This window comes from Nicrophorus vespilloides, unplaced genomic scaffold, assembly GCF_001412225.1.
Source record: "Nicrophorus vespilloides isolate i.1.1-1 unplaced genomic scaffold, Nicve_v1.0, whole genome shotgun sequence".
Taxonomy (NCBI): Eukaryota; Metazoa; Arthropoda; class Insecta; order Coleoptera; family Silphidae; genus Nicrophorus; species Nicrophorus vespilloides.
Window position 1 is genome coordinate 88,029 of NW_017096251.1, and position 26,838 is coordinate 114,866.

General features: G+C 37.0%; 7 protein-coding genes across 10 annotated transcripts in view; 3 read left to right on the forward strand and 4 right to left on the reverse strand.

The window, feature by feature from the left end:
• LOC108556394 (antichymotrypsin-2-like) overlaps nucleotides 1–1,043 on the reverse strand; it is a 23,831-nt gene extending 22,788 nt beyond the window's left edge. The window contains exon 1 of the mRNA XM_017912509.1: nucleotides 887–1,043. Coding sequence (XP_017767998.1) covers nucleotides 887–905 — 19 coding nt within the window. The 5' untranslated portion in view covers nucleotides 906–1,043. The remainder of the gene's footprint in view (nucleotides 1–886) is intronic.
• The window catches only part of LOC108556392, an 8,936-nt gene extending 2,701 nt beyond the window's left edge, over nucleotides 1–6,235 (forward strand). Inside the window, exons 2-12 of one of the 2 annotated variants that reach the window (XM_017912478.1) lie at nucleotides 2,788–2,925; nucleotides 3,054–3,250; nucleotides 3,310–3,548; nucleotides 3,613–3,789; nucleotides 3,851–4,015; nucleotides 4,069–4,609; nucleotides 4,664–4,853; nucleotides 4,906–5,088; nucleotides 5,175–5,481; nucleotides 5,550–5,690; nucleotides 5,832–6,235. In XM_017912478.1, coding sequence (XP_017767967.1) covers nucleotides 2,795–2,925; nucleotides 3,054–3,250; nucleotides 3,310–3,548; nucleotides 3,613–3,789; nucleotides 3,851–4,015; nucleotides 4,069–4,609; nucleotides 4,664–4,853; nucleotides 4,906–5,088; nucleotides 5,175–5,481; nucleotides 5,550–5,690; nucleotides 5,832–6,188 — 2,628 coding nt within the window. In that variant the 5' untranslated portion in view covers nucleotides 2,788–2,794 and the 3' untranslated portion in view covers nucleotides 6,189–6,235. The remainder of the gene's footprint in view (nucleotides 1–2,787; nucleotides 2,926–3,053; nucleotides 3,251–3,309; nucleotides 3,549–3,612; nucleotides 3,790–3,850; nucleotides 4,016–4,068; nucleotides 4,610–4,663; nucleotides 4,854–4,905; nucleotides 5,089–5,174; nucleotides 5,482–5,549; nucleotides 5,691–5,831) is intronic. The other variant, XM_017912479.1, reaches the window with a different exon arrangement.
• LOC108556397 (COP9 signalosome complex subunit 6) lies at nucleotides 6,236–7,809 on the reverse strand. The gene is made up of 4 exons (XM_017912510.1): nucleotides 7,418–7,809; nucleotides 7,227–7,358; nucleotides 6,656–7,167; nucleotides 6,236–6,591 (listed from the first exon to the last, which is right to left on the reverse strand). Exons 1-4 carry the CDS (start codon nucleotides 7,686–7,688, stop codon nucleotides 6,451–6,453), a joined length of 1,056 nt encoding a protein of 351 aa, XP_017767999.1. The 5' UTR covers nucleotides 7,689–7,809; the 3' UTR covers nucleotides 6,236–6,450.
• Nucleotides 7,810–7,958: 149 nt separating this feature from the next.
• On the forward strand, nucleotides 7,959–11,611 carry LOC108556393 (glutamate--cysteine ligase catalytic subunit). Its single transcript, XM_017912480.1, has 7 exons — nucleotides 7,959–8,763; nucleotides 9,581–9,753; nucleotides 9,819–10,015; nucleotides 10,067–10,435; nucleotides 10,499–10,696; nucleotides 10,755–10,940; nucleotides 10,996–11,611. The coding sequence occupies exons 1-7, from the start codon at nucleotides 8,318–8,320 to the stop codon at nucleotides 11,335–11,337; spliced, it is 1,911 nt and encodes a 636-aa protein (XP_017767969.1). The 5' UTR covers nucleotides 7,959–8,317; the 3' UTR covers nucleotides 11,338–11,611.
• Nucleotides 11,612–11,706: 95 nt separating this feature from the next.
• Nucleotides 11,707–13,303, reverse strand: LOC108556398 (SAP domain-containing ribonucleoprotein). Its single transcript, XM_017912511.1, has 3 exons — nucleotides 13,223–13,303; nucleotides 12,895–13,160; nucleotides 11,707–12,745 (listed from the first exon to the last, which is right to left on the reverse strand). The coding sequence occupies exons 2-3, from the start codon at nucleotides 13,012–13,014 to the stop codon at nucleotides 11,930–11,932; spliced, it is 936 nt and encodes a 311-aa protein (XP_017768000.1). The 5' UTR covers nucleotides 13,015–13,160; nucleotides 13,223–13,303; the 3' UTR covers nucleotides 11,707–11,929.
• On the forward strand, nucleotides 13,023–13,524 carry LOC108556405 (small integral membrane protein 8). The gene is made up of 2 exons (XM_017912519.1): nucleotides 13,023–13,214; nucleotides 13,285–13,524. The coding sequence occupies exons 1-2, from the start codon at nucleotides 13,107–13,109 to the stop codon at nucleotides 13,438–13,440; spliced, it is 264 nt and encodes an 87-aa protein (XP_017768008.1). The 5' UTR covers nucleotides 13,023–13,106; the 3' UTR covers nucleotides 13,441–13,524.
• A 1,826-nt stretch (nucleotides 13,525–15,350) lies between these two features.
• Nucleotides 15,351–26,550, reverse strand: LOC108556409 (PDZ and LIM domain protein 3). Of its 3 annotated transcripts, none has more exons than XM_017912526.1 (8): nucleotides 26,274–26,550; nucleotides 21,262–21,410; nucleotides 20,199–20,457; nucleotides 16,827–16,979; nucleotides 16,624–16,674; nucleotides 16,312–16,400; nucleotides 16,100–16,247; nucleotides 15,351–15,520 (listed from the first exon to the last, which is right to left on the reverse strand). In XM_017912526.1, exons 1-8 carry the CDS (start codon nucleotides 26,328–26,330, stop codon nucleotides 15,395–15,397), a joined length of 1,032 nt encoding a protein of 343 aa, XP_017768015.1. In that variant the 5' UTR covers nucleotides 26,331–26,550; the 3' UTR covers nucleotides 15,351–15,394. The 3 variants fall into 3 exon arrangements, with proteins under 3 accessions (XP_017768015.1, XP_017768013.1, XP_017768014.1); XM_017912524.1 differs by lacking the exon at nucleotides 26,274–26,550 and adding an exon at nucleotides 21,540–21,868; XM_017912525.1 differs by lacking the exons at nucleotides 16,624–16,674; nucleotides 26,274–26,550 and adding an exon at nucleotides 21,540–21,880.
• Between the last annotated feature and the right edge of the window lie 288 nt (nucleotides 26,551–26,838).

Genomic DNA, 26,838 nt, shown 5'->3' on the forward strand with positions numbered 1-26,838 from the left:
TTCGGAGTCACAAACGAATTGCTTTTTCATTGTTTATCGACGTGTTTGTTTTTATTGTTGCATGACGTATCGTTAAATAACAAGAATCTTAAAATTTACATAATCGGAATAGTCAGAAATTAAATATGTTTTTTATAGATAAGATGGGCGGTGCATCAGAAATAATCCGACGAGGTTCAAGGACTAACAACATCTCATTTGTGAGATATTAAAATAATCAAAAAATAACAGTCTTGTACTAATACTTTTAACTAATATATTTTGTATTGTATTAAGTTTGTTTTGAATTATAATTTCTGAGTTTCTGACGTTGTTTAATTTGGAAATTTGGTGTTGAGTAGAAGTTGTTTCGAAAACCCAAAACTTGTTTAGAGAAATCACCAAGTTCAAGGACCAACATCTTTAAGTGAATCGTCGTCTATGGCTTTAAAATGATAGAAACAACATTCACGATAAAACAAAATTTATCGTTTTTAACATTATCAAATTAGTCTCGAAAATATTTGTTGCTATGGTTATATAAATGAATTAATTATATTTTATAATAATGTTTAAAACGAAAATATCACATTTGTTACCATGGTTATATAAAGTAATCCAAAGTAGATTGAATTTTGTAATTTTATGCAATGTTATTGTTGTTTGTTCGATTTTCTTCTGTTCTGTTGCGAATCGAATCAATGGACCAGCAAGGATTTCCTTTGTCGCAGAAAATGAGTTCACGAGTTTTGATAGCATCGAGTGAATTAAATAAAAAAAATATATATAGAAACCGCGTAATTGTAAATTGCAGAAATAAAAATATAAAACTTTCACATCTCGTTTGTATATTGGAAACGGAAGCGAAAACAAAGCAAATCATATTTGACAGCGAACGTTCTTTTACCTGTGCGTATGACACCCATTGTCTCGTTGTACGTCGTCGTCTGATTGGAGGAGAACGTCAAGTAAATCACCGTCTGATTGGTTTGAATATCGCACTCGCGTTGTCTGCGTCGCGACGATTCGGTTCTGACTGATACCGAACAACCGACCGCAGCTACCTTTTATACAAGCGCTTATGATTATGCAATTAAATAAAAATGACAGTAGAATGCAACGAAGATGATATTTTCATAGTAAAAAATACATTATAAAATATATTAACAAAAATGCACGGTAGACGCGACAGTTATTAATATTTTTTAACGCTCGGGTCATTGTCTCGCGCAAATCCGTAAAAAAATGGTGCAATTAAACGAATTATTTATTGTTGTAAAACGTTTGTTCACACTTTTATCGTTATTTTTTTTTTAGCTGAAACAAAAGGGTAATTGTTCCGCAGATGCTCAGTTTTTTTTCCTAATTGTATTCTTTTCATTCTGATGCCCCTGTTTATTCAAGGATTAACGAGTTAGAAACAGAGATAATCATGTATACACAGATTTTAGTTATCAATCTCTTAATTATCATTAATAATGTTGCATAAGATTTACAAAATATACTTAACAATCTTAAAGTACTTGAATGTTGAGATCATATTACATTAATGATTAGAATAAAAAACTGTCAACCTTTGACAATTATACAATTTGTTTATTTAAATTCTTAATTATTTAGTTTATACTGATGTATTGTGTACTCGCTTAACGAGCACGTCGCATAACAAGTATTTCGCTTAACAAGCAAAATGAATTGCAAGAGAAATGACTCGCTTAACAAGCGACGTTTCGCATAACGAGTGACGGTGAGAGGAAAAGTTCCGGATTGCGCGCCTGCTATATCATTTGTAAAACTTGTGTAACATATGTGTATTTTTGAATATGTTTCACTATACGAGTAAAAATCCGGAAATTTTGGAACAGATTAAACTCGAGGTTCACTGTATAAGATTAAATAAAATTAATAATAAGCAACTAATTTAAACGTACTACAATATTTTGTTTTGTTTTTAGTGATTACGACCCTTTCTTAAATTATTGATAGTTGTCAAAATTATATTCATTGTGCTTCAAAATAAAATATTTTATTTTTAGTGTTTCCAATATTTCATATTAGAAATATTTTGAATCTAAAAATATGTTCGAAACCAGTTTTCAAAATAAAAGGGCATTGGAATTCCCATGGAAGCAATTAATATTACATCAAACCTCATCCGCAAATAACAAAAACAAATCAATTATTTAATTTTCGATTAACGCAGCGGCGATTATCAACTACAATTATCTTTTATTTAAGTAAAAAATGTGATCATTTTCATCATATTGCGATATTGCATCTGAAGCAAATGGTAGCTTAAAAGGTTAAACATTTTCACTATTGTCTATTAAAGCGATCGTTTATTAAAATATCGTAATTGGATTTCCCATGAGTTTTATTCTTTTAAAAATACCCGAGGTCAAATGCAATTCTTGCTAATCTGCGTACAGGACAGAACTGTCCAATGCATTATAAAGTTTATTGTCTGGATTAGGTGATGTGGGAATATCCGAAGGCAAAAAACTAATGAACTTATCCATCCAGCTGCGAAATTGCATCGTTTAAACTTGAACGTGTTTTTTAATCTCTGGGTTTTCTCATGAAAACTATTTACGTGCTTGCAGTCAAGCGATTTTATCAAAAAATATTATCCATTTCTGGGAATGTATTGCTTTTGATAGCAGCATTTTTTTTTCTTATCACCAACGTAAAATATTTAATTACCTTGACAACATTAATGTCAAGATGATGACATTATGATGCAAAGTATTTAAATTCAAAGCCTTTTTGACTGACTTATTTGGTTGGTTTTTGTTATGAATTTTGCAGGTGAAAAATGGCGTTGGTCATGCTGCCATGCGATCTGCCGTGGTGGGGTTCCGTTCAGAAACAACTCAAGAAGTTAGCCAACACGAAGAACACGCTAGAACTTATCGATGGAATGCAGAAGATACACGATATGTGCAAGTTAGTATTGCAAATTTGTAATATATTTGAAAAATGACATCTGTCATTATGTGCGAATTGCCCTACGTTGGTCGCCAAATGTGTCTGGTTAATTATTATTTGTTAATTATGATTTTTTTCTTGTTCAGCATAAGTTTGGATCCTGACGAGGATACTCCGGACCCTCATCAGTTCGTCGGTCTGCTAAACTTCCTGGACAATGATCTGACCAGCGAGGAGCGCAGCAACTTCCTCAACCAAACTCTTCCGTCGATGGCAACCAGGGCTTCCAACCTGCGACAGCACAAACCCAAGTCTGGTCTTCACTTCAGCCTCCAACAGCAACGTACGTTAAAGACGAAACAAGCGCCATCGACGTTGTATTAAACATTTGCAGCTTTGCAGCCGACTGCACCGAACTGGAGTACGAACTTGCGGCCTCTCTAGTAGCAAACGCCTTCTTTTCAACGTACCCAAAACGGACGAACAAAACGCATCCCACGCTGCAGAACTTTAATTTCAGCTACTTCTTCAAGAATTTGGTTACAAATTCGCAGAAAGCCAAACTAAAAAGCATATTACACTACTTTGATTGGTTGAGTCTCGGTGAGAACGCCAAAGGAAAAATGAAACTTTCCAGACAGGTGTGTCTCTCTTTTCATGATTATTTATGGGATTAGTCTAAACGACCTTTCATTGCATAATTAGGTGATGTCTAGTAAAGAGTGGTTAACTATCGAGGATTGGTTGGAGTGCAATCTTCCGCTTTGCCCCATCCTGATTAAGCACGAAGGAAAGCTGGAGAGGACGGACAAAGAGTCACTGAGCGTGTGCTTTTCGAGCACGAAACCCGGGGGACGTATTCTGGAGAATGGAAATACTCAGGTAATGTATACAACATAATTTATTGATCTCATTAATATATGTGCTATTTTTATTATTGTAGGAATCTATGTGCATGGCTTGCGTGCCTGAGCTTCTGGCGATCATGCTGCACGTGGAGTCGTTGGAGGACAATGAGGTGGTGACGGTCGAGAAGGTGCGACGCGTGTCGCGGATTGTCGATCCGAAGAACCGCGCCACCCTGGAGAAGTTGAGGGAAGCCGAAGAGGTATTAAACGAACTGCCCGACACTATCCCGTATACACCACCAATATTCTTTAGATTACAATGTGTTGTGTAGATGCGGAAGACTATTCGAAGCTCCCTCTGAGTCAGTACGAAGAAGACAACGTCCTCAGGGAGCTGAACAAATGCTTATTGGCATACCAGCAGAAGCAATCGGTGAGGGAGCAATCGCCAATTCTGCAACAACAGCAGCAACACAACAAGACCAGAAGGCTATCGCCGATCGGAGAATCCATCTCGCTCGGTTCCAACAGCGACCAACCACCTTCCAACCTTCCCATCATCACGCAAGAATCCTGCAGCACAACGAGAAGCGGTTCTGCATCACCTCGATTCGATAACAACAACTACACCAACAACAACAAGCTTCGGGTACAGTTGGAATTCGAGCGAGGACTGCAGAACAAAGCGAATACCGACGTCGTCAATAACCGAAGAGGCAGATTCATAGTACTAGGTTCATCCGGAGAATGTCTTCCGGTGAAAAGAAATCCAATGTTGAGAGCGGCGAGTCGATATTCGAGCTGCAGCTCGAGCGACGAGGAATTCCACAGCGCCAAAACGAGCGTCGAAGATGGTAATATCAACCACCGGTAAAACGTTACTCACACTTAATTATTATTCTATTCAGAGAGCGAAGAAGAGGAGTTCCACAAGAGATACAGCTTAGATTTACAGACACCAGAACGAAGACATACGTTTGCTGAAAGATTAAAGGATGCGCTGCGAAAAGAAGCCTCGAGTATGAGCACATCCACAGAATCTAGTTACGCAGTTGGCATCAACGTAACCGGAAGTGGCGTTGCCGATCCAGACATTAAGTAAGTTACTCAGAACATTACATTTATTATCAATTACATCTTGGAATTATAGAGTGAAAAGGAAAGGCTCGACTGGTTTTATGCTACAAGAGGACTCCCTTGATGAGGAGTTCTTGGTAGACTCGTTGAAACAGGAGAAACAGTGGATCGACAAGTTCCGTAATAAGCAGTCGGCCGTTCTTTCCAGAAAGGAATCCAACAAGTCCAGCGAGTATAGTTTTAGTACAGATTACAGGTAAACATCTATAAAATAAATTAATATTATTCAGTCACTACATGGTAAAATAATAAAGCAAAACGAAACGTATTTATAATTTACAGTTCCGAATTGGAAGAAGTGTACGAGCAATTCTCGAGATGGCTGGAAGATCCTATTCTGCAGACGGATAAAGGAGCTAAGAAGCATCTGGATGGACGCGATTTGGCGGTAGTTCAGTTTGCTGGTTCAATTCTTAAAAGAACGTTAAGTGAATCCTTTGCCGGAGTTCCATTGGTCGACGGAGATAGCGCACCCAGCACAAATGTGGGTGAATACTCCAACGTGACGAAGAAGAATAAGATGGTTTTGAGCGCCAAATCGTTGAGTTTGGAGCTGGCCAAACACAAGCATCTACTTGCAGCCCAACTGGTGAGTGCATTTAAACACAATCCCTTTAGTTATCATCAATCAGGCTGTGTTGTTGTTTTCGCAAACAGAACGAGACTATCGCTCCTGTTGTTGAGGATACTCGAGCCCCTAAAAAGCGTTTGAATTGGGTAGCTACTGTAGTTCAGACATTAGAAGATATTTGCGTTAACGTAACATTACCCCCACCGGTTAGAATTACTAATAAGAAGGTAAAAATAAACATGTGTGATGGTTTGGGTGTATTTCTGTTGTTTTTTTCTTCTAGCATTAAGTATCTAACGGTATTCGCTTGCAACTAAATCAAAATAATTTAGCTAATCCAATATTTAATAATTGTGTTCTTTGTTTAGTTGTCGCAGATAGCGCAGAAACCTAAAAATGGGTTACGGTCCATCTCCACGGGTAACTGGGGGTGTGGTTCAAGTAAAAAAGGGGAAGTGCAACTAAAAGTGATCATCCAATGGCTGGCAGCGAGCGTCTCGGGCGTTCCCTCCATCATCTACTACACCTCCGGGCATGGGGAATTGGCATCCCTAGACACCGTCTATAGGATCCTGAGGGATAGGAAATGGACTGTCAAGGATTTGGCGGACGCAACGCTAAAATACTCCGCCCGTATGATCGAAGGCCGCAACGAAAACTCGACCCTCTTCGAGGAGCTGATCGGCGTAGATCGAAATTCAACGAACGACAAAAGAAACCAATAACACTGTACATATATTATATACACGTAATTAAAACAAATCGAATCAAAATACACATACAAATTATAATTATAGAAAGTCTTCCCAAACAAAAGAAAAACATAAATGTTTACAAATTTTTGATACTTGCCGAGTATACAAGCGGTTCTTTGAAAGACAGGTTGTATTAAAGGATTGTTTATTATTACATTATACTATAATTATTATTATTACATTTAGAAAATAAATTACCGAAAATAATGTATATTACATATAATTAATTTGGCTAAAAGAAGATTCCCCTCATCCTACGCCCTGCTCCCTGCCTATCATATAAAATTATAAACTTGTTGACGAATTGGTTCAGATCGTTGCAACCCTTTGTCAGCGTTCCCAGATAAGTCATTAGAGCTACGTCGTTGCTTTGCTATAAATTTAAACGGGATTATTAATATACATTCACTTCCAAATCGAATTGTTAGGTAACTTACGTTGTAGAAGTCCTGTCGGAATCTCAACGACTGTGACACGGGCAATCGATGGCACAAAGAGTACGCCTCCCTTAAGATTTCATGATTCTTGGGCAGCTGCCCACTCTGTACCGCTTTCATGTATTCCAACACCAATTTCACTCGAGAATGCAGCATCTTTATGGCGCTATGCTGAGCGGTTAGATGTTCGGCAACCAAACTGCTCTCGCCGGAATCCGTGGACGTCATCCTAGCTACGTGATCTACACCAATTCGCTCAGCCTCTTCAGTGGCCAGGGTGTAAGTTAAAGGTACAAACAACATAGTTGCATCTCCTCCAACCAAATCAATCACAGACTCGTAAAGAGTAACCGGAAGATGATCGATGTTTTTGTCGAACGGATTCAGCTTCATCATGATCGGCGACTCGTTAATATCGCATATCTGCTTATGGATTTTGATATCCATGGTGTTTGCACTATCTCCAGTTATATACCATCCAATAAAATCCATTTCTTGAAAAACTTGTTTAACTAAAACCAACCAAATAACAATCAATACAAAATATTAAACTAGTCAAACCAAAACTCACATTGCTCTTCTTTCATTTTGTAATATTCCCTATCAATCACAACATCTTCATCAATCTCGCTGAAAACCAATTCAAATGAATTCATGATCTCAATGTTCCTGCCCTTCTGTTTTCCAATCAAAGCACCAAGAACTAACAAAAAAAACATACATTATATATTTGTTATTAATGTAGATAATGAAGATGTTCACCTCTCAAAGTCTTTGCATTCTGGGCTCGAGATCTGGTCCAGTGCTCGGACACATTCATGATGACCAAAGGATGCAGAGAACAAATTACTGATCCTGCAGTTCCCATTGCCATGACGCTCTTCTCCTCGCCACCCTCCGAGGTGTCCATGGAGATGCAGCTCTTATCAAGAGAGTTAACTGCAGATGAAGAGGCAGCTCCTGAAGCGCCCGCACCTGAGGCGGACTCCACTTCCATGACTTCGTCCTTCACCACGCTCCCTTCTAAAATCATCGTAATCCAATATTTATATACCTCAATCAATACTAGAGAAAAACACGATATTGTTTGTTGTTGAGAAGAAAAGAAAAATTGAATGGAATGAAGGATGACAGCAATTGTACAGGGCTACCAAATTTATGGACGTGATGACTTTGCAATGTTGGTCATCTATATATGAGATGATTTATATTCGAAGATGTTGGAATGAACGAGTCTTTCATTAATGAATTGATATTTTAAAATTAGAATCTAGATGAAAGTGCAATGATATATTCTTCAAAAATTAGACAAAGCTGAGAGTTGTCTAACCTATAAATTATTAGTGATCTGCACTATTGTTTACATTATGATTGATTGATTGATGGCTCGTGGGAAATGTGGGGATGGTGGTTACGTAACGTGACTAAATTGTTGTTGTTGGCGTAATCGTGGTGCTGGTAATGAATTCAATTCAGTCCAGTCGGTATTTGGCAACAGTGCGTGCAGGTCGTTTTGTCATCTGACGACGACGACGTTCAAATAAATACACATACACACAGAAAATTAGCCTCTGCTGTGGACTTCGAAGATCCAAAACAGCGTCCCATTTATGACATAGCATTGTGTTTGTATTGTACTGATCAATACACTGCACTGAAGACATGGGACTCCTCACCATCGGCAACCCCTTATCCTGGGAGGAAACTAAGAAGCTCTCTGACCATGTACGCAAGCATGGCATCATTCAGTTCATCAACCTGTACAAGAGGCTGAAGGACAGGCAAGGGGACATCCTGAAATGGGGTGATGAAGTTGAATACATCCTTGTTAAATTTGATGAGGAAGCCAAGACAGCCAAGGTGAGCCTGAGAGCAGTTGATATTCTAAATATCCTACAAGAACGTGAAGAGGCTAACCCAACTGGAGTGAAATCACTGTGGCGCCCTGAATACGGAGCGTACATGGTAGAAGGGACTCCAGGTAAACCGTATGGCGGCCTTTTAGCCCATTTCAACATCGTTGAGGCGAACATGAAATACAGACGTGAAGAAGTTGAGGAGCTACTGTTGGATGGGGAGGCCCTAATGAGTATCACCAATTTCCCAAGGTAATCATTTAAAATCAATCAATATCATATCTGCAGTTTACAATCTCAACAAGCCATCCACTTAAGTAAAACGCTATTATTAAATGATCAGCAGATTCCCACTTCTGCTTGCATCAGGGCAATTAAACGTTGCATCAGCGATTAGACCATCTTATATAAACTAAAAGAAGAAGGTATCGATAACAATAACGTAATGAGTCATTGTCGCCTTTTTGATTTATTACCGCAAGACTATTTATAATGAGTGCGATATTTCTCGCATGGCGCGTGTAACGAGCAGTGTGCGTTTCTGTATATTTACTCCGATCTGCAATTGCTGCTAATCGTATACACAGTAATGTGCTATTTTATTTTTTCCGCTAATCATTGTTTATTCATTTTCCTGTTCGTCGTTTCTGTATTATTACATAAAGTGGATGCGGTTCAAGGACACGGGCGACGCAAAATAAATCTCAATTAATCCCATGCAAAAATATGTAAGAGAACGCAGATAGTGCGAGAGTAATGAGAAAATAAAAGTAGCTTTTCTAAATCGTTTTCGTGCGCAACGCAAACTCCTTATCTAATTTACGTTAAACATACAGTAACGTATTTACTAACATTTTATGCTGTTAAGTATACATGTCCCCCACTAAACTGTTACTTGTAGCAGGTTGAATAAAAGATGCAGAATATAAAGCAGGTGGCTTCTATACAAATAACTGAAGGAATCTAATTATGATATAATGAAAATCGATAGTAGAAAAGCTACTATCGATACATACAGTGCGTTATTATTTTTAAAATAGGTCGTATAAAAATTAATATGTGTTTGAAGATTGGGCTGCGAAGACTTTTCGTTTCCAATTGCGAAACCTACTCCGGATCAAGGTGCGACCAGGTCTTTGTTCTTCCCGGACGAGGTGATCTATCCTGGTCATCCTAGATTCAAGACACTTTCACAGAACATTCGTGAGCGGCGAGGAGAGAAGGTCGCAATCAATATTCCAGGTAGATCGGTGACTTCCAGAATTGTTAATAACAATAAACAATGTTGTTAACAAACGAGTTTGCAGTTTTTAAGGATGAGAAGACGGTGATCCCCGTGGACGATTCGCATCTGCGAAGCAAAGCGGCCTTACCAGATCACATCTACCTGGATGCTATGGGTTTTGGGATGGGCTGCTGCTGTCTGCAGTTGACTTTCCAAGCGTGCAACATAAACGAGGCCAGGATCCTGTACGATCAATTGACGCCGCTCTCCCCAATCATGGTATCTTTGAAATCGCTAACCTTTCCGAGATTGTGAATTTTCTATTTGCAGTTGGCATTAACCGCGGCCGCCCCAATCTTCCGGGGTTTCCTGGCGGACATCGATTGTCGCTGGTACATCATTTCTGGTTCCGTGGATGATAGGACGCCAGAGGAACGAGGTTTGAAACCGCTGAACAACAATAAGTTCGTGATCGGCAAATCGCGCTTTGATTCTATCGATTCCTACCTGTCGCCGCAGGGCGAGAAGTACAACGATGTACCGTTGACGTACGACAAGGAAATCTACAATCAGCTGAGAGAAAACGACATAGATCATCTTTTGGCGGAACACGTCGCGCATTTGTTCATCCGGGATTCAGTCTCTTTGTTCACGGAGAAGGTCAATCAGGACGATGAGCAAGACACAGATCATTTCGAGGTAATCGATTCCACCGAATTGTAGTTAAATTTTAATAATTCGAACGAATTGCCTTTGCTTTAGAACATTCAATCGACCAATTGGCAGACGCTGCGCTTTAAACCGCCTCCCCCGAACTCGACGATTGGTTGGCGTGTGGAGTTTAGGCCGTGCGAGATCCAGATCACCGATTTCGAGAATGCGGCCATCGTTTGTTTCGTTGTACTTATGACCAGGGTCATCCTGAGCTTCAAGCTCAACTTCCTGATACCCATCAGCAAAGTACGTGCACAATCTTTATATCAATATTTCATGATAAGAAGATGTTTGATTTCTGCAGGTGGATGAGAACATGAGGACGGCCCAAAAGAAAGGCGCTTGTTTGAACGAGAAGTTCTGGTTCCGCAAGGATATCACAACGCAGATTAGTCCGCCCGAGGCGAACGAATGTTGCAAAGGCGCTTCGAACGGATCCAATTGCGACGTTTTTACTAAAATGACGGTCAACGAAATAATTAACGGAAAGGTAATAATTAAAAAAAAAATCTTCAATATCATGATGTGATTATTTATACTTACAGAATGGAGAATTTCCTGGTCTGATCCCGTTGATCAATAATTATCTGAGCGGAATGGAGGTTGACGCTGACACGCACTGCACCATTCAAAGGTACTTAAAGTTTATCCAGAGAAGAGCGAGTGGCGAGATTCTAACCACGGCCTCGTGGATCAGAAACTTTGTGACCGGTCACGAAGACTATAAGATGGACTCAAAAGTTAGTGACCGTATCAATTTTGATCTGCTGAAGACCGTCAAGGGTATCCAATCCGGGATGATCGCTTGCCCCGAACTTCTGGGTTACTGTCCCGTTTCCAAAACGGTGGAGAAGATTCCTCCAGCCATGTCAAAGGTGGCTGGATGAACTAAATTTAGCGTATCACGTTGATGGAAAGAATATATTCTATATTTTTTTAATAGATCAATTTTTTATATAAATACTATTATATTAATCCACCAATTTTTATGTAGGTTTTAGGCTTTGTTATGTTTGCTTCCACTTGTGAATTATGAACAGTATTTTTTTACAAACTACAACTGGCATTTATTAGGAGGGTTCCACTAATGATTGATTTCTTTCGATGTTGAACATATGTTAAGTGTATGCTACTTGCATCAAATAAACAGTACATTTTAAATAGATCTCTTTCATTGAAGATCGCATTGGCGCTGATATAATTTAATAAAAGAAATTAGTATGGACAAGAAGTGTTGAAGAGTTTGAAACAATAGCTTTTAAGAGGTGATTACTTTATTCAATTCTTAAACTAGCTCTCGTTAAAAATTTAAATATATAAAAAAAGATTAAACTAAAAAGAGAAAAAAATAAAGAACATAAACATTGCGCTTAGTTATAAGTAAAAATAACTAGAAAATTCCTTGAAATGTATGGTTGAAGAATAGACGAGTCCGAAAATGAACAATGAAAATAATAAGTTATGTACAAGTTACATACTTTAGGCTGGAGTCTGACTGAACCTCTGCAATCTCTGGAGGGCTTTTGCGTCTTGGTCGTTGCTTGGTGTTGGCTCAGCACTCGCCGTCGGTTCAGCCGTCGTCGTCGATACGGAAGAAGTAGCGAAACGTGCCTTCCTCTTCTGCAGCTTCTCCTCGTTCTCCAACTTGGTCAAAGCCGTCGAAACGGACACACCAAAACGTTCAGCGCGCTGTTTCAGTACATCAACGTTGGCCGCGGGTGAAGCAGATATCCTGTTGTTCTTGCTACTGCCATTGGTGCTGCTACTAATTGTGTTGTTGCCCGCTCCGAATCGCTCAGCTCTAGCCAATTTCTGCGCGTCCGCTGGTAATGGAACTCCAAACTTTTTGGCCCTCATCTCAAGACGTTCCTTGGCCGTCAGCTGCGATAATTTAATAATCTTCTTTTCCTCTCCCTTATCGCCGTCCTCCTTCTCGGCGCTAGGAGATGATACAACGCCTTCTGGTTCTGGTTTCTCCTCGCAATTGGAGGAACTCCTATTCAGCACGATCTTCTTCGGCTGCTTCGGTGACTGCTCCAGCTCCGTGGATTTTCTCTTCAGCTTGATGGACGACGTTGAAACGTCGAGCTGAGAATCCAACTCGCTCAGCACCGAATCGTTTTCCTCGATATGCTCGTCGTCATCTTCGTTGAGCAATGCCTCGTCCAAATCTTCCGCCTCCAACTCTGACTTGCTGCTTGTCTTCATCACTGTCTGCAACCTCTCCATTAGTTCCTGTTTGTTGCCGGTCGTCGACAAATTACGTGCCTTCAACTCCTTCCGCAGTTCGGACACCTAGTGACGAAAAACAAACATTAAATATCAACAAAAAGCACCATTGACATCAAAACATAACCTCGCTTTTTTCTACCCCCTGTACTTTCTGCTGCCACATCAAACAATCGTAGACAGCTAATCGAGAATAAACATACGAAAAAACTCACCTTCAGTTTTGATACATCCATTATCTCGTCAGCATTTTCCATAGTCGTATCGCCTGATATCAGAACTTCTTCCTCATCGAAAACGGCTTCGGCGATGGCGGCAACTTCACTGTTATTCATTTTTAAAATTCGCTACCAACTTCACGTTCACTAATTTTGCAGGTTATGTTGTCGTTGCTGTTGGAGCTCAACTGAAGATCTTTGGGTTTGCGATGTGCCTTAAAAAGGAAGCCCCTCAAGCCCAACCCGGCGATGGTATTAGATCCCTGAAATCGACGATGTTATTTAGAACTGTAAATTACGAACTCTACGTAAAACCTGTATGTACCTGCCCGTCTACCCTTCGTAAACTTGTTTGCAAATTTCCATTTAATTGCTTAAAATTTTCAGAATCTTTTCATTATGGGTTTTGGATTGGTAGCCTTCCTGGGATGCACAGGGTACATTGCTTACATGAGATCCAAATTTGATGGTTTAGGTTATTACCCTGCTATAAAAGAGGATGGTCATGAAGAGTACCTGAAAAAGAAATCAAAGTGGGACTAACCCAACATTTCTACCTGTAAATAAACTTAGTTCTAATAATTTAAATAAATTATGATAGTGAATAAAAATAAAAATAAATTTGGACAGACAAATAAAAAATATGAATTAATATATATAATTTAGTTACATTAATAGTTAATAAAACATTAGAATAAAGAATTTTTTAAATTTATGTATATTTGGTTGCTTGGTTACACTTGCTTTGCTTTACAGGGTACCGTCAGTTGCTAGTTAAAAAACTCGTCCTTGGGGGGAACTAGAAAATAGTAATCCGTCAATACCAACCTTAAATAAATAAAGTATAAAACTTTTTTTATATATATATATATATATATAATATATTAAAATATAAATAAATAAAACAAAATTTAACTAAAAAATGTTTTTATTTAACAATATTACATCATAGATGGTCCTTGTGCACAAACTCCATCATCATAGATGGTCCACAAGGTGTAATGGCGAAAATTTAACAGCTGACGGTTAACTTCGTCATTTTTGACAAACATTGTTTACATCCCACTTCTCTCATTTACGGTCTTGACGGTAACCAATATGCGCTTAGGTAATCTTGTATATTAGTATCATGTGTATTTGTTAGTACACATATATTTAAAATCAATTTAATAGACTTATTAAAAAAAATCCAAACGAACGTATGAAATGTATTATACGTAAACTCATCGATCCAAAAGCAATTAAATTTAACAACTTCAAATGTCAGATCAAAGTGAATTGGATGAAAAATAAATAGTTCCTTCACCAATCCGACAATTTTAAGGCAAGCAACACAAGTTATAATGCTAAGTAAAACCAGTAACAAGAACGCGATTGGACTGTCAAGAGTGGGAGGAGCCTGTTAGTGGATTGATTGTTTTCCTTTCAATCGAAATGCAGTTGATTATTTTGATTTAATTAACTATTTACAGTAATGTGAAAAACCAAAACATAAAATAAAGAAAATACAAACAGTTTTAAATAAAGATAAAGTTTATTCAATAGTAGTGTACTTTTAAAAATTTATTATTTTTTACACAATACGGTTAACAATCCTTTAAGACATACGATAAATCCTAAAAGAGTAAGAGAAACAGTAAGCTCTTTCAATTGGCTCAATAAGCAGCAAAAGTTTTTCACGTTTCCTTTTCCCCCTCCACGGACAGTCGTTGGAACGAGAAGAAAAAGAGGAAGAAGAAGTAAAAAGAAATCGACAGGAAACAAAAACCAGGAACGAAACGTGTGATTACGATAAAAACGCGAAAATATATGAATATGAAAAATTATTGACCGAGAGCCGAATTTAATTTTAACAGGAATTTAACTTTACGTGACTAGATTACACTCAAAACTTTCGGAAACCAGGAAATCTATTTCTGATTTCTCAAAGTTAAAAAAATAAATAAAATTAATATATATATATATTTTATAAATATATGTAGAATAAATAATAGACACGAAACAAATTAAGACTTAATATTTGTTTAAAAATAAATTAGACGCTTAATATTATACCAAAATCACGAAAATTAATCGTATATTACAGCTAGCATTTACTTTTCTTTTCTCAACCTTCCGCATATACCTTTGTTTTCATCTCTTCTCGATTGCAAGAAATCGTTCACGATATTAGTTTTTTGTTTGAAGACAGACAAATATAATATGCATTTCGTATATATATATATTTTTGTTTTCATTTTCTACCTACCAAAATTTTATGTTGTTGTTCGAAATCCTCTACGTGTATACAAAACGGATGTACATTCAGCTTTATCAAAAATTTGGGTAGATAATTATTGTCATATTAACATTTTTTTTTGTTCGAACATTTTTAAAATGTTAGTCGTTTCAATTATTAGTTTAACTTAACATTATTGATTTTGAAAAGTGTGCGTGGTTTTAGTTTTTTTTTGTTTTTTTTTGTATGTTTTTGTTGCGTTTTTGCTCAAAGCGGTGCTTAGAAATTGCTCTCATCCATGACGCTCCACATGAGCCTCTTGAAGGAACCGCTTTGATGGATCTCCTCGGATTCACCCAATGGATTTGTCTGCTTTTGTGGCAGAGAGTATACTGGGCCAGGTTTCTGAAAAAAAAAACACATCAATAAGACATAACTCATTTTTGAATATATATATAAAAAAAAATCAATTTCGATTTACATCCAAAACGAACGTCATCGATGGAATGTAACTATCAATTTGACTTATCTGGAGTACATTTTCTGGGGTAATCCCGGATTAAATATAAACGATTGCAGCAGATTTTCAACTCCTGAAATAATGGTTCGGTTTCATGTTGACGCGACTCGCGCCAAGCGCAATAAATCTTTGCCACTTTTTTTCACCCACAACCTCTAAATTTATATCAGATTACTTTCATTCCATTCAGTCTTAAAACAAAAAAAGTTACTCAAATCTTCAAAAAATTGACTGATTTGAGATTTATTAATTTGAAGTTTTCTGTTTTTTTCCAGTACGAATTTGTTTCGCTGTTAAAATTTACAGTTATATAAACTTACTAAACAACTTGGCAACAGCAATTTGTCAATTTTGACATTTATATCATTAGAGTTATTAATCTACTTGACAACAGTGATTTTTTATGTGAATGTCAATTTTGACACTTGTTAGTTTTTGAGGTTGAGTTTGATGAAATGTTTTACCTTTGCTGGTGGAACCCTGTTTGGAGCGAAAATCCTGGTTTGTGCAGGGGAGGAGACCTCCTGCATGACGCCTCCGTAGGATTCTTCGCGGACGGCTTTGTAGGTTTCGCTATCCTCGGGATTGTATTTCGTTGGAATTTTGCGAGCGCTAAAAATGTACAGAAATGGTAAAAATAGTGTTTTTTTGGTTATACTATTATCAAAATAATTACGCAGGAATTCCAGCCTGTTTGTAAACGGTGTCCGCGATGTTCGGTTCGCTGTATAGATTTATGGGCGAGTTGAATTGCTTGTGGACGATCTAAAATTATGAAAACGAAAAGAACGATCAGCATGAGAGTTCTACTTGTAGATGTTTGTGGTACATGAAAGGTTATTGTTTTGTTGTGTTTTCAGTCTTCAGGTTAGTCTGTCCTTGGAAGAAAATAAAAATAAAGAAAATAAAACTACGGACAGTTGTGTTGTATATAGTATGTGATAAACGTTCACAGTGTCAGGAAAAAAACAAGTTGTATAATAATAACCTGCTTGTTGGGATCCTCGTTCTGTATTCTTTCCAAAACAGATTTGGCAACCTAGGGAAAACATTAATTTGTTTTAGCCACAAACTACGAATACCGTACTATATTACTACAACTAAACAGCTGTATGGGATTGAAGCGTTTGCGGTCATAAATAAACAAAGCTCGAGATTTGGATTTATATATTGCGCGTTTTCCTCATATACCTTATGCCTGAAATATTGGTCATGATCGATGATATGGTGCGATGGTGGCGCCCTCACGTTGGGATTGGGGTGGTGACGGAGGTAGCTTTCGGTGTGGCCAACGTCCTTTTTCACCTTCGCCCCGGGCAACACAAGGGGTGTGGTGCGGTACGGCTACAAAACAACACATTCGACATTTGACACACAGGTTGACTTGACGACATGACACATTTAACGTTACGAACAACAGTTGGCAACAGATGAGGGAAGCCCCAGAGCGACACGTTTATGCGTGTAAAACAACATTTTGAGGCCGGCCGATGCTTTTATTTTTAGTGTACTAAATCCGATTCTGACGCAAGTGGAACTTAACCCAAATAAAATCTATGTGAGCCTAAATATCTTCATGTTCCGATTGACGCGACCGTCGAAAAAAAAATCCATAAAATAAAAAAAATAAAATTACAGAAAGAACATAGGATGAACATTGTCTTCCCGTTTCCTTGGCCCGAAATAAACGCTTCTCTTCTGTTTTTGGCATTCACTTATTTTCAGCAAAATAACGTCGCAAAGAAAACAGACGCGAAGCGTTGCAGCATCGATCTGACCTTAACATTCTTCGGTTGCGAAAAGACTTTCGAAATTAGAAAGAAAAAATAATATAACAGTTTCAAGTTTAAAAAAAAAACTATTTTTAAGCGCCGTCCCAAAATATATACTCTGAAGCGTTTTAATTTTTCATAACTTTTGTACTAAGTTTGTGTATATTCTCAAAGTTACGTCATGCGAGTGATGAGTTCTTTTTTTTTCTTGCAATGACGAAGTGCTAGTGGATGGCATATTATCAATTAGTATTTTGGACGCTAAAAATAATTGGGAAGTGTCCGTTCTAAATCCGTTTTTCATTGAGTAAGGTGCAGCGCATGTGAAGGTGAAGAATGAAACGGGTTTAAAAATAAAGAAGTCAGCTTCTAGAAGTGACGCAAAAAAAATATATCGATTTTTGCGACATAAAACGCCTTAATATGCATTCGTGATTTAAAAGACGCAAAGAGCGTGGGAAAAAAGGAAAATATAAATATACACGTAACTATGGTGATTTTTGCAAGCCCACTACTATATATATTTTTCGAATTATTTTGAAATTGGAAAGCTCGTAATCGTTGGACGATAATGAAGAAAAACTTCTAACAAACCATTTATCTTTCTTCGTCTCTTACCCACATAATAGCAGACTCATTTTGTGCGCCGAAATGACAATCTGATCTGCTGCGTGAAAGAAGCATCCTCGATGGTTTTCTTCTCTTTTGGAAATCCTTGAAACGAGGATTTCTCTATTTTTTCTTAAATATTTCCAAAAGGACTTTCCGCCGCGCCGTTTACCTGACTGACACCGACTGCTGTCGGGGAAAATCTTTTCGAAACGGCTGCCACCTCTCCACCTCCAAAAATTCGTATTTTTGCACGAAAATATGTCCCTCGCAGAACGTAACTCGCGCGCCTCTCTTTCATCTCATATTTTTATTACGCAAAAAAAAAACGAGACCAACGTCACACAGTTTTCATCGCCTACTCGAAAAACAGGCAAAAAATGTGTGTATCGTTCAGCGGTGATTTAACAACCTCTGCTATTTTGTTGCGATCCGTGAAAACCTCTCTTTAATTAACACATTTTCAGTATTACAGCATCATTAATTTATACAAAATGTTGAGGTTTACTTCAATTGTATGTTTCTGACCAATGTCGGTGCTTGTCAGCTTCAAATGATTCTTAATCGGTTTATATTTGACAGCTGTCAAATAAAAGAAAGATTAATTAGTTTAAATTTTGTTTAAATGAAAGACATCATAATAGCCTCTTATTTGACAGCTATCAGATACAATATCAAAATTAAGTAGGTTAACTTTTGTTTATGATTTTTTGAGGCAGCTGATCGTTTTTCTAAAAATATCTTTAGCAAATTATCAACAAGAATTTTTGTTCAAACATTGTTCAAATTATAAACTTTATTTAACCCATTTTCATCATTACGACATCATGAATGTAAATTTCAAACGTTTACACATTTACGATTAAAAAACTGAACTATCTGTTCGTACACTGTCACAATATGGTTTAAAATTAAATTTATGACCACTTGTTTCTAGGATAATTATGTGAATTTTTAAATATTTTTTTCTAAACAAAAAAAATCGTCTGTTGCGAAAACCTCATAAGTAAAACTTGAATTAATTTAGTAAAACTCGGCAGTTACCCACATTTATTGACCTATTTTCGGAGCTTAAGTACCATCAATTTATATTCTAAACAAGATGCTTATAGCAGCGATGAAAGACTTTAACGTCGCTAATATTATACTGCAGTTGACAGCTATCGAATAAGAAACTAGAATTACATTCAAATAGTCTATAATTAACTATTGTTTATGATGATTCGAATGCAAGAATTTAAGAGTTTTAACTTGTATTTGTTATACAAAAATTAAAACTAAGATCTTAAACTAAGTTGATTACAACATTTGTGTCAGCTTATTTGAATCAAAGATTGTATATCGCGCTGCTGAATATTATTTTAGCAAATTATCAGCAAAGACATTGTAAATGTTGCTTTAATTATAAAATGTTACGTTCGGAAAAACACACCGTAAACACAAATGAACCAATTTACTTGTGAACACAAATTAATCTAATTGGTTTATTATTTAACACGTGATTTAATATTTCTTACGAATAGATTAATTATAATTTAAAAATTGATTGAGTATGTACTTCTAGGTGATGCAATGCGTGTCCCACAGCCCCACTAGGCATGTTAAAAAGGTGGTACAATGCTTGTCCCACCGCCCTTTAAAGAGTTAAATAACAATTAATATATGATGATAAATTTAATGAATGTGTGAATATAGATGTTATTGGATCATTGTTTTATTTGCACAATTTTAGAATTGCAATGTTGGCTTAAATGCAAAGCCAACATTGCAATTCTTAATGTCAAATTGATAGTTGATTGATGATTGAAGTAAACATAAACGATAGCTGTCAGTTTGGGTAAAATGGAGGAAGAGAAAAAGAGGGTATCGACGTTTGCAACAAATGGGCCAGCTATGACCGAAACGCTAAAAACAGAGTATGTTTATGAATTGCATTTGAGTCGCAGTCGAGTTTGATTTGCGACGTTTCGTGTGATCGATTAAAGTGCAAAATTTATTAATAGCCTTTCACGAGCGTCGCTGGCGTTCAGCCATTACCGCCGATACGACGAGGATTTTCCGGCTAATTGCCTAATGCTTTCCTCGGGAAATCGCCGTTAAGAAAGAACCGCGCTTCTCTTGCACGTCGCTTCATTCCTCTTTGGCGCTTCGCCAAGGCGATTCGATGTCGAGACGACCTTACCTGATTGACGACGTGGATGTCACCGTCGGTGTCCTTCTTGGGCGTCGGGAACTGCTCATCAACACTGTAATGGAAGTGGTCCAGCGGAGTGAAGGGCAGGGAGTAATAAGGCTGCAGGGCCGGCGCCCCCGGGCTGTAGGGACTGGCACCGGTGGTGCCCCTCGGCGATAGGTGCGGTGACACCGACAGAGGGCTGTAAGTGTGATGGGAGGAGCCGGCACTTCCGGGAGCCGCCCTGTTCCTTGCCGCCGAAGCGTCCCTGCAACGACAAATGTCAGACAGATCCGGAAGTAGTGATTGTATCCGACAATGTCGGAAATAGAAATGTCAGTGACATAAATCAAATAATCAACGCCACAAATATATTTTGCAAATTTGCAAAAAAGAAATGAAAATCTGACACTGACAAATTTCAAACGGAAAAATGGGAAATATTATCCACTGAAAGAAGCAAAAAAAAGAAAGACAAACGCCAAGCAAAATCGGAATGTTGGATATAATCAAAAGAACAAAAGTTGTGGTAATTTTATTGTATTTTTTTTACAGGAATTACGGAAAAGAAAAAAAAATAACGTCAAAGAAAACCGGAAGTTCTGGATAAACTGACCGCGGGTAATGTTGGAAACGTAATTAGCAGGTTTTGGGATGATTTTGGGTAAGCGCCAAGAAAAGTTATCGGAACGGAAAATGCAAAAATAAAGAATAACATAGAAATGAAAAAAAAGATGTTGAAAATTTTTTGGACGATATCCGAGTGTTGAACCCGGCTGCGCTTTATTTATAGAAGACAGGAGAAACGAATTTGTGTGTGAGATAGAGAAAAAATAAAAGGGGATTAAAGATAATTGGCAGAAGTTTGTCGCAAAGTTGAAATTTTATTCAAAGCGAGATTAAATTGTATCACTTAATTTTTATTACATAACTAGATTGCGTTAAGCAGGTGGTAGCGGGATCTTCCGGAAGTAGTCGGGCAGAGCACGCTTCCTGCGGAAGTGCGAAAGCGTTTAGAAGGCAGGTGAAATTGATAATTTTGTTGAAAGAAGTACGAATGGTCTAAACTCACCTCTGAACTACAACACGCACGGTGTTTCCGGCGTTGCTGAAGAGGTTTTGAGCATCCTCGTGCCTGATGTCCCTGGAATCGTAATTGCCGACTTTGGTGATTATGTCGCCCCTCTGAAGGACGCCATCAGCAGGCGAATGGAATCCAACCTGGAACAGGAAGATGAAGATCAGAATCGAAGGTGATGTTTTTTTAACGTGTGCCTGGGAATTTGGTTAGGCGATGGCAGCCTACTACGACACTGGGTTTGTTGAGGGTTTGTTTTAAAAAAAACTCACTCTTGTCACGATCAAAGGGGCGTTAACATCGGACCCACCCACCAAGCTGAAACCCCATTGCTCCGTCGGGGAATCCCTTTTCAGGGTGACCAGCATCTCATGCAGTTTACCTCCCATTCCTGCGAGGCCAAGTCGCAGGCAAAGAAGTGTTAAATACCGGAAGACCGAGAGAACACTTTACGCTCACCGAAAACCACCAAGCACTAAAATCGATGGGCGAGCGAATGGATGCAGAGAAGAAAAACACACTGCAATTACATAAAGCAGAAGGCAAACACACTCAAACACACCGACACATACAAAATGAGAGGAGTAGATTGAAAGAGTAAGAGAGAGACGGATGAACGCACAAACCGTGTACATGCACGTACAAAAACGAACAGCAAAATGTATGTGTGTGCATTCTGCCGCATTTAAATACCGAGGGGGGGATTTATTTTTAAAACTTTTAAATTAGACCAACTACGAGAACGGCCGTTCCCCAATCGCATCGCTATTTTACAAAACCGCACAACAATGGACGTCCGCCCCACCCCGCTCCGTCTTTGTCGAATTTGACACACGCCAAAGTTTGACGCGCGGCATCGCATTAAGGGTGACACCTGTCAACCTCTCGTCGTTGTTTGTTGTCACCTGCTTAAATGAGACCGAAAGAGATTCTCATTTCTTTACCAACGATTAAAATAGATAATCAACACAATTAAAGATAAACACAATTTCGTCAGGTGACATAATACATTGTGGTTTATTAACAGTGTCAAATTTCACCAAGAAACCTCACATTAAGTGTGACACCTGTCGAACTTTTAAAGTTGAATGAATAGTGAATTTTATTCCTTCATATTTTATATGTGAATGGCCATGAAACGCAATAGTCAACTTGAAAATGAATAAACAATTGTTATAACAATGTCGTGTTTTAAATATAAAAATAATAGTATTTTAGATTTACGATTATCACGGAACAATTCGAAAAATAAATAATGTATACAATTTTAAAATTGTACAACGTTAATTATTATAATAATGTAACATTAAGTAAACTTGATTCATTGCAGATTGAGTTTATAACAAAACGTAGAAAACACATCATTTTTACTATTAAAATTTGATTTATGATCATTAAGCAAATTCGTATTTCATAACGTATGCGCGTTATTAGAAGACGTAACTACTTATAGTATTTGGAAATCAAACGAAATTAGTTACTATGATAATGTGACAAGTATTACATTAGTTACAATTTGAATAATTACGCAAGTTGTCTCGTTGCAAGTTGATTTACGATCCAACAATTATAGATTATTTATTTTTTGTGTGTGTTTGCGATTTCTTTGTAGAGACTGGCCAGTCGTGGATGCGATGATATTTGTAGAGATGATTGTTTTAGGTTGTACTACATTAATAGGCCGGAGCGACGTGAGGACCCCCAGTCGAGAGATGCGTATATTTAAAATCCTCGTGAACGGAATACCACCCACAATTAAATTTAGACCGGAACAATAAATTTAAAAAAAAATGCAGGAATTGGAAATAAAAAATATAGGCGAACGGAATTTGATGGAGTTGAGAATTACATTTTTTATCTTGACGCTCTCTGTATTCTGATGGTCGATAGGGTCGGTACACTCGCGAGTTTTAGTCGATTTTTCAGTTGATCGCGCGCGGTCTCTCTGAAAGACAAAATCCGTTGGCCGCTGCCGCCGCCGCCTCCCCACTTACAATCCATTTTGATGCACTTTAGAACCGAATGCATACAGAAATAGAAAAAATATAGATGTATCTGTAAATGCGCGATTCTAGAACACGGAGATGATCTTTAGAATCTGTAAATTTTAAAAACGTATTCGGACAACTGTTAAAGTTTATCTGATATTATACATCTTGTAAAGATCAAAGCAAACGCTGCAATCAGACATTGACAAATTGATACCTGTCATAACATTTATTATACTCGTAATATAAATAATTCAAAAAGTTATATAATAAATCTACAATCACTTTGCAATATATTTTTTTTAATTAACGCCGTTATATACATTCTACGCAATTTAAATTAAAGAAACCCGGCGCTTCCACCGATATTGAAATCATATTTTCAAAATATTAACTTAAAATCAGTAGCAAAATTACAATGCCGCCGAGCTTCGCAATGTATGTATAGGGGACACAAATAAAAATTTGTTTAGGGCCCTCAATTAGTATAACTAACTGGTGTTTAGGACCCTCGATTTACTTAATGTGGTCCTCCTAGAACCGACATTCTAGCCCTCCGTTATTAAAGTTTAGGGCTCTATTTCAAAATAAATCAAAATTGTCTGAGTATCTCGATACTTAAAATAATTTCGAGCGATTTTGGAGCCTACATAATATTTTGTATGGCGAACAAAGATTTGAAGTTCTGCCACTTAAAATAAAAAGATTTAATTATTTAATCATTTAACGATTTCATTATCCATTTTCAGTTAAGATATGTTTCACTTTCTACTGAGAAATCATTAATTTTTGCTATTTGCTAAAATGTGTTTCAATAAATTTGTATTCAATTACATTCATTTACAACACTACGTCATTTATTGACATTCCTGTCAATTTTCGAACCTTCTTTTTCGATGAAATGTGGAATGTTATGTATGTTTGATCATATAGTAATTTAAATTTATTAAAAATCATTTACATAAAAACACAAATATTATATTCACTATCATCTTTCCCGGCGCTTCCACCATACTTAAGTATTTCAAATACATTGACAATGTAGTGAAATTGAAACAGTATGAAATTGGTGTAGATTTCGCGCGAATAGAAAATATTAAAGAAGCGTCGCAGTTTGAAGTGCTATAAATAGCAGCGCAATCCTTGTTTGTTTGGCAATAAAAGCTGGCCACCATTTGTTTACAGTTCCATTGTTTGGGAGCGATCCGATCGTAGCTTATTTATTTACTTATTTGCCAATTCGTTCTGCAAGGGCGTCATGGTTACCACCGCAAAAACAGATTTCGAGCGAAACGCGTGCGGCGGAAAGGAAGGTCGTTATTTGGGTTACGAACGCTCGTTACTAGGACACTTGTCGCCTACATCTCTCATTGCCAAATGTTACACAGCGCATCAATTTACGAAACACCACAGATGAAAATTCATATTACAAAAAAGCAAAGATAATAAGACTATTTATTATTTTACAATTTTTTTTACATTAAACAAATAAACAAAAATATTATTAGTATTTAATTATCAATAAAATAAAGCTTGATTAAGCTATTGTCTGATAATTCAAACAGAAAACGTCAATTCAATTACGTAACAACTGATAAAATATTTGTATTTACTGTTTTCTAATTGTTATGGTTCTATTTCTGCCACCTTCAGAATACTTGTAGATAGATATTAGTGATGTTTGTTTAGAGGTTTTACTTTTGATAGTAATATTTTAGTCTAATTTAGAGTTTGATATTTGAAAATAAGGAATTTGAAAACATTTAACTTCTGTGTGCTGTTAAATCAAGTAAATTCGAATGAACTTCTTTTTTTTGTTTTTATTTATTTATACAAAAATATATTTAGAAATTCGTTAAAGGCACAAAGAGTTTGTTTATTACAAAAATACCGGAGAGTGAATGAGAGTGAAAAATCGTTAGATTAAAGAATCATTGATGGCTGCCAAATGCTATGCATCAGTGACAGCTCCCATTTTATATATATTTAAAAATAACATTCATTTCCAACAGCATCTCCCATTTCCGTTCATTTCTTAGATCCGAAAAATCCATAACAAAAAAAAATAAAATTGAATTTGCTTTCGTGAATTATAACCCTAAAAAGTGAAGTTTATTTTGCGAAGGTTGTCAAAAAGAAAAACAACTGAAATCGTGCGGCCGCTTCGCTCCCTGACCCAATTGGAATGCTCTATTTTTAGTGTTTTAACCATAATATGTATTCAATCAAGATGTAATTCGTCGAGTAGTATATAAAATAAAGCCCGAATCCGTGAAGTTATTAATACGAACGTGAAGAGAAAGAGAGAGGCCCGATCTGAATGTGCAAATGTTTTATGAATACTTACGAGAATCGACGTTCCCCGTTCCTGTTTACTCCCCCAGAATCCCGTACGATGGTCGAACACTTATTTATAAGTCGCATGAATAACCGACGCGAAAGTGATTCAGATCGGTGAATCAAATATACTTATTATGTATTTGTTACACATTATGGACAAAATGTTACGTGCATGCCAAAAGGGACGAGCAATTTGACATTGGTTTAACGCATTCAAACGTAAAAAAAGCAAAATAAAATGTTTCTAGTTGTCAAAATATGTGCTCGTTTATCGTGATATAAATAGGTAAACTTTGGATTCTAAAACCATTTATTATATTTACAAAAAATACTGTAATATCAACATTAAATTATGATATTCGTTAGTTTGACAGTAAAAATCTATATTTTTTTAACAATCGACTCAATTTATAATTATTACAAAAACTTGAGATTCGCAAATTATTTTAACAATCACTTTGTTATATAAACATTTATGATACTTTATTTAAATTGGACAGTTCAATAATTTACAGTTTTGTTTTTGGTTTTAATTTATATGTACGTTAATTTGTATTTTTAAACTATTGCTGTGCGTTAAGCAGACTCTCGAAGCTCTGAAATTATAGGAAAAGCTTAATTGTTCTTATTTGCAGCGATTTGAGGCTCAATTTCAGAAATTATTAGGTGCAGACTTACATTCTTTTTGCTTTGGTTGGACCTGTAGGACCAGAAAGAGGGCCTTTGGTAGGACATCGTCTAGCACTGAAGGAATGGAGGTGTGCTGTGCGCGGACGAAGAAGCAAACCCGACAAAACGGAATCCGCGAATTTTTTCGTCCGAAATATTTTTCTTCTTCTTTTTTGTTTTCTCTTCTTTTTTTCTATTTCTCGTCTCTCTTGCAATGCACATACATACATAGGGGACGGTCTATATATACATTATTTTTCGTATCTTCGTCTGCTGAAAAAGTGGGGGAGTTTGTGGGTTTGTGTGTGTGTATGATGCGAGAGAGGATGTTCAATTCAGACCAGAAGCCCAGGCTTCGGTTTAATTTTAGACCGTTTGCTTTTTATTGTCCGGCCCAGCTGTGTTTGGCACATGAAATGGATTTTTTTCTTTCGAATTTGTATGTGTGTGTATTTTTTTTGATAGATCCGAGGCGAAATATCATTTCATAAATATTTACCACCGATTTGTAGAAATAATTATAGAAAACGAAGCAATATACAAATTAAAAGTTGCATAAACACAATAACCGATG

What these genes read in the sequence shown, in the direction of transcription:
- LOC108556398 (XM_017912511.1), bottom strand. Translation starts at nt 13,014, where the DNA reads ATGAATAACAGTGAAGTTGCCGCCATCGCCGAAGCCGTTTTCGATGAG. An exon ending in TGGATGTATCAAAACTGAAG is followed by an intron (nt 12,746 to 12,894) that starts GTGAGTTTTTTC and finishes TTTCGTCACTAG; the next exon opens with GTGTCCGAACTGCGGAAGGA.
- LOC108556397 (XM_017912510.1), bottom strand. Translation starts at nt 7,688, where the DNA reads ATGATTTTAGAAGGGAGCGTGGTGAAGGACGAAGTCATGGAAGTGGAG. An exon ending in GAATGCAAAGACTTTGAGAG is followed by an intron (nt 7,359 to 7,417) that starts GTGAACATCTTC and finishes TTTTTTTGTTAG; the next exon opens with TTCTTGGTGCTTTGATTGGA. An exon ending in CAAAATGAAAGAAGAGCAAT is followed by an intron (nt 7,168 to 7,226) that starts GTGAGTTTTGGT and finishes GGTTGGTTTTAG; the next exon opens with TTAAACAAGTTTTTCAAGAA.
- LOC108556409 (XM_017912524.1), bottom strand. Translation starts at nt 21,656, where the DNA reads ATGGGAGGTAAACTGCATGAGATGCTGGTCACCCTGAAAAGGGATTCC. An exon ending in CCCCTTTGATCGTGACAAGA is followed by an intron (nt 21,411 to 21,539) that starts GTGAGTTTTTTT and finishes TTCCTGTTCCAG; the next exon opens with GTTGGATTCCATTCGCCTGC. An exon ending in ACAGGGTTCCACCAGCAAAG is followed by an intron (nt 15,521 to 16,099) that starts GTAAAACATTTC and finishes TTTTTTTTTCAG; the next exon opens with AAACCTGGCCCAGTATACTC.
- LOC108556393 (XM_017912480.1), top strand. Translation starts at nt 8,318, where the DNA reads ATGGGACTCCTCACCATCGGCAACCCCTTATCCTGGGAGGAAACTAAG. An exon ending in AGTATCACCAATTTCCCAAG is followed by an intron (nt 8,764 to 9,580) that starts GTAATCATTTAA and finishes ATGTGTTTGAAG; the next exon opens with ATTGGGCTGCGAAGACTTTT. An exon ending in GGTCGCAATCAATATTCCAG is followed by an intron (nt 9,754 to 9,818) that starts GTAGATCGGTGA and finishes ACGAGTTTGCAG; the next exon opens with TTTTTAAGGATGAGAAGACG.
- LOC108556405 (XM_017912519.1), top strand. Translation starts at nt 13,107, where the DNA reads ATGTGCCTTAAAAAGGAAGCCCCTCAAGCCCAACCCGGCGATGGTATT. An exon ending in ACGAACTCTACGTAAAACCT is followed by an intron (nt 13,215 to 13,284) that starts GTATGTACCTGC and finishes TAAAATTTTCAG; the next exon opens with AATCTTTTCATTATGGGTTT.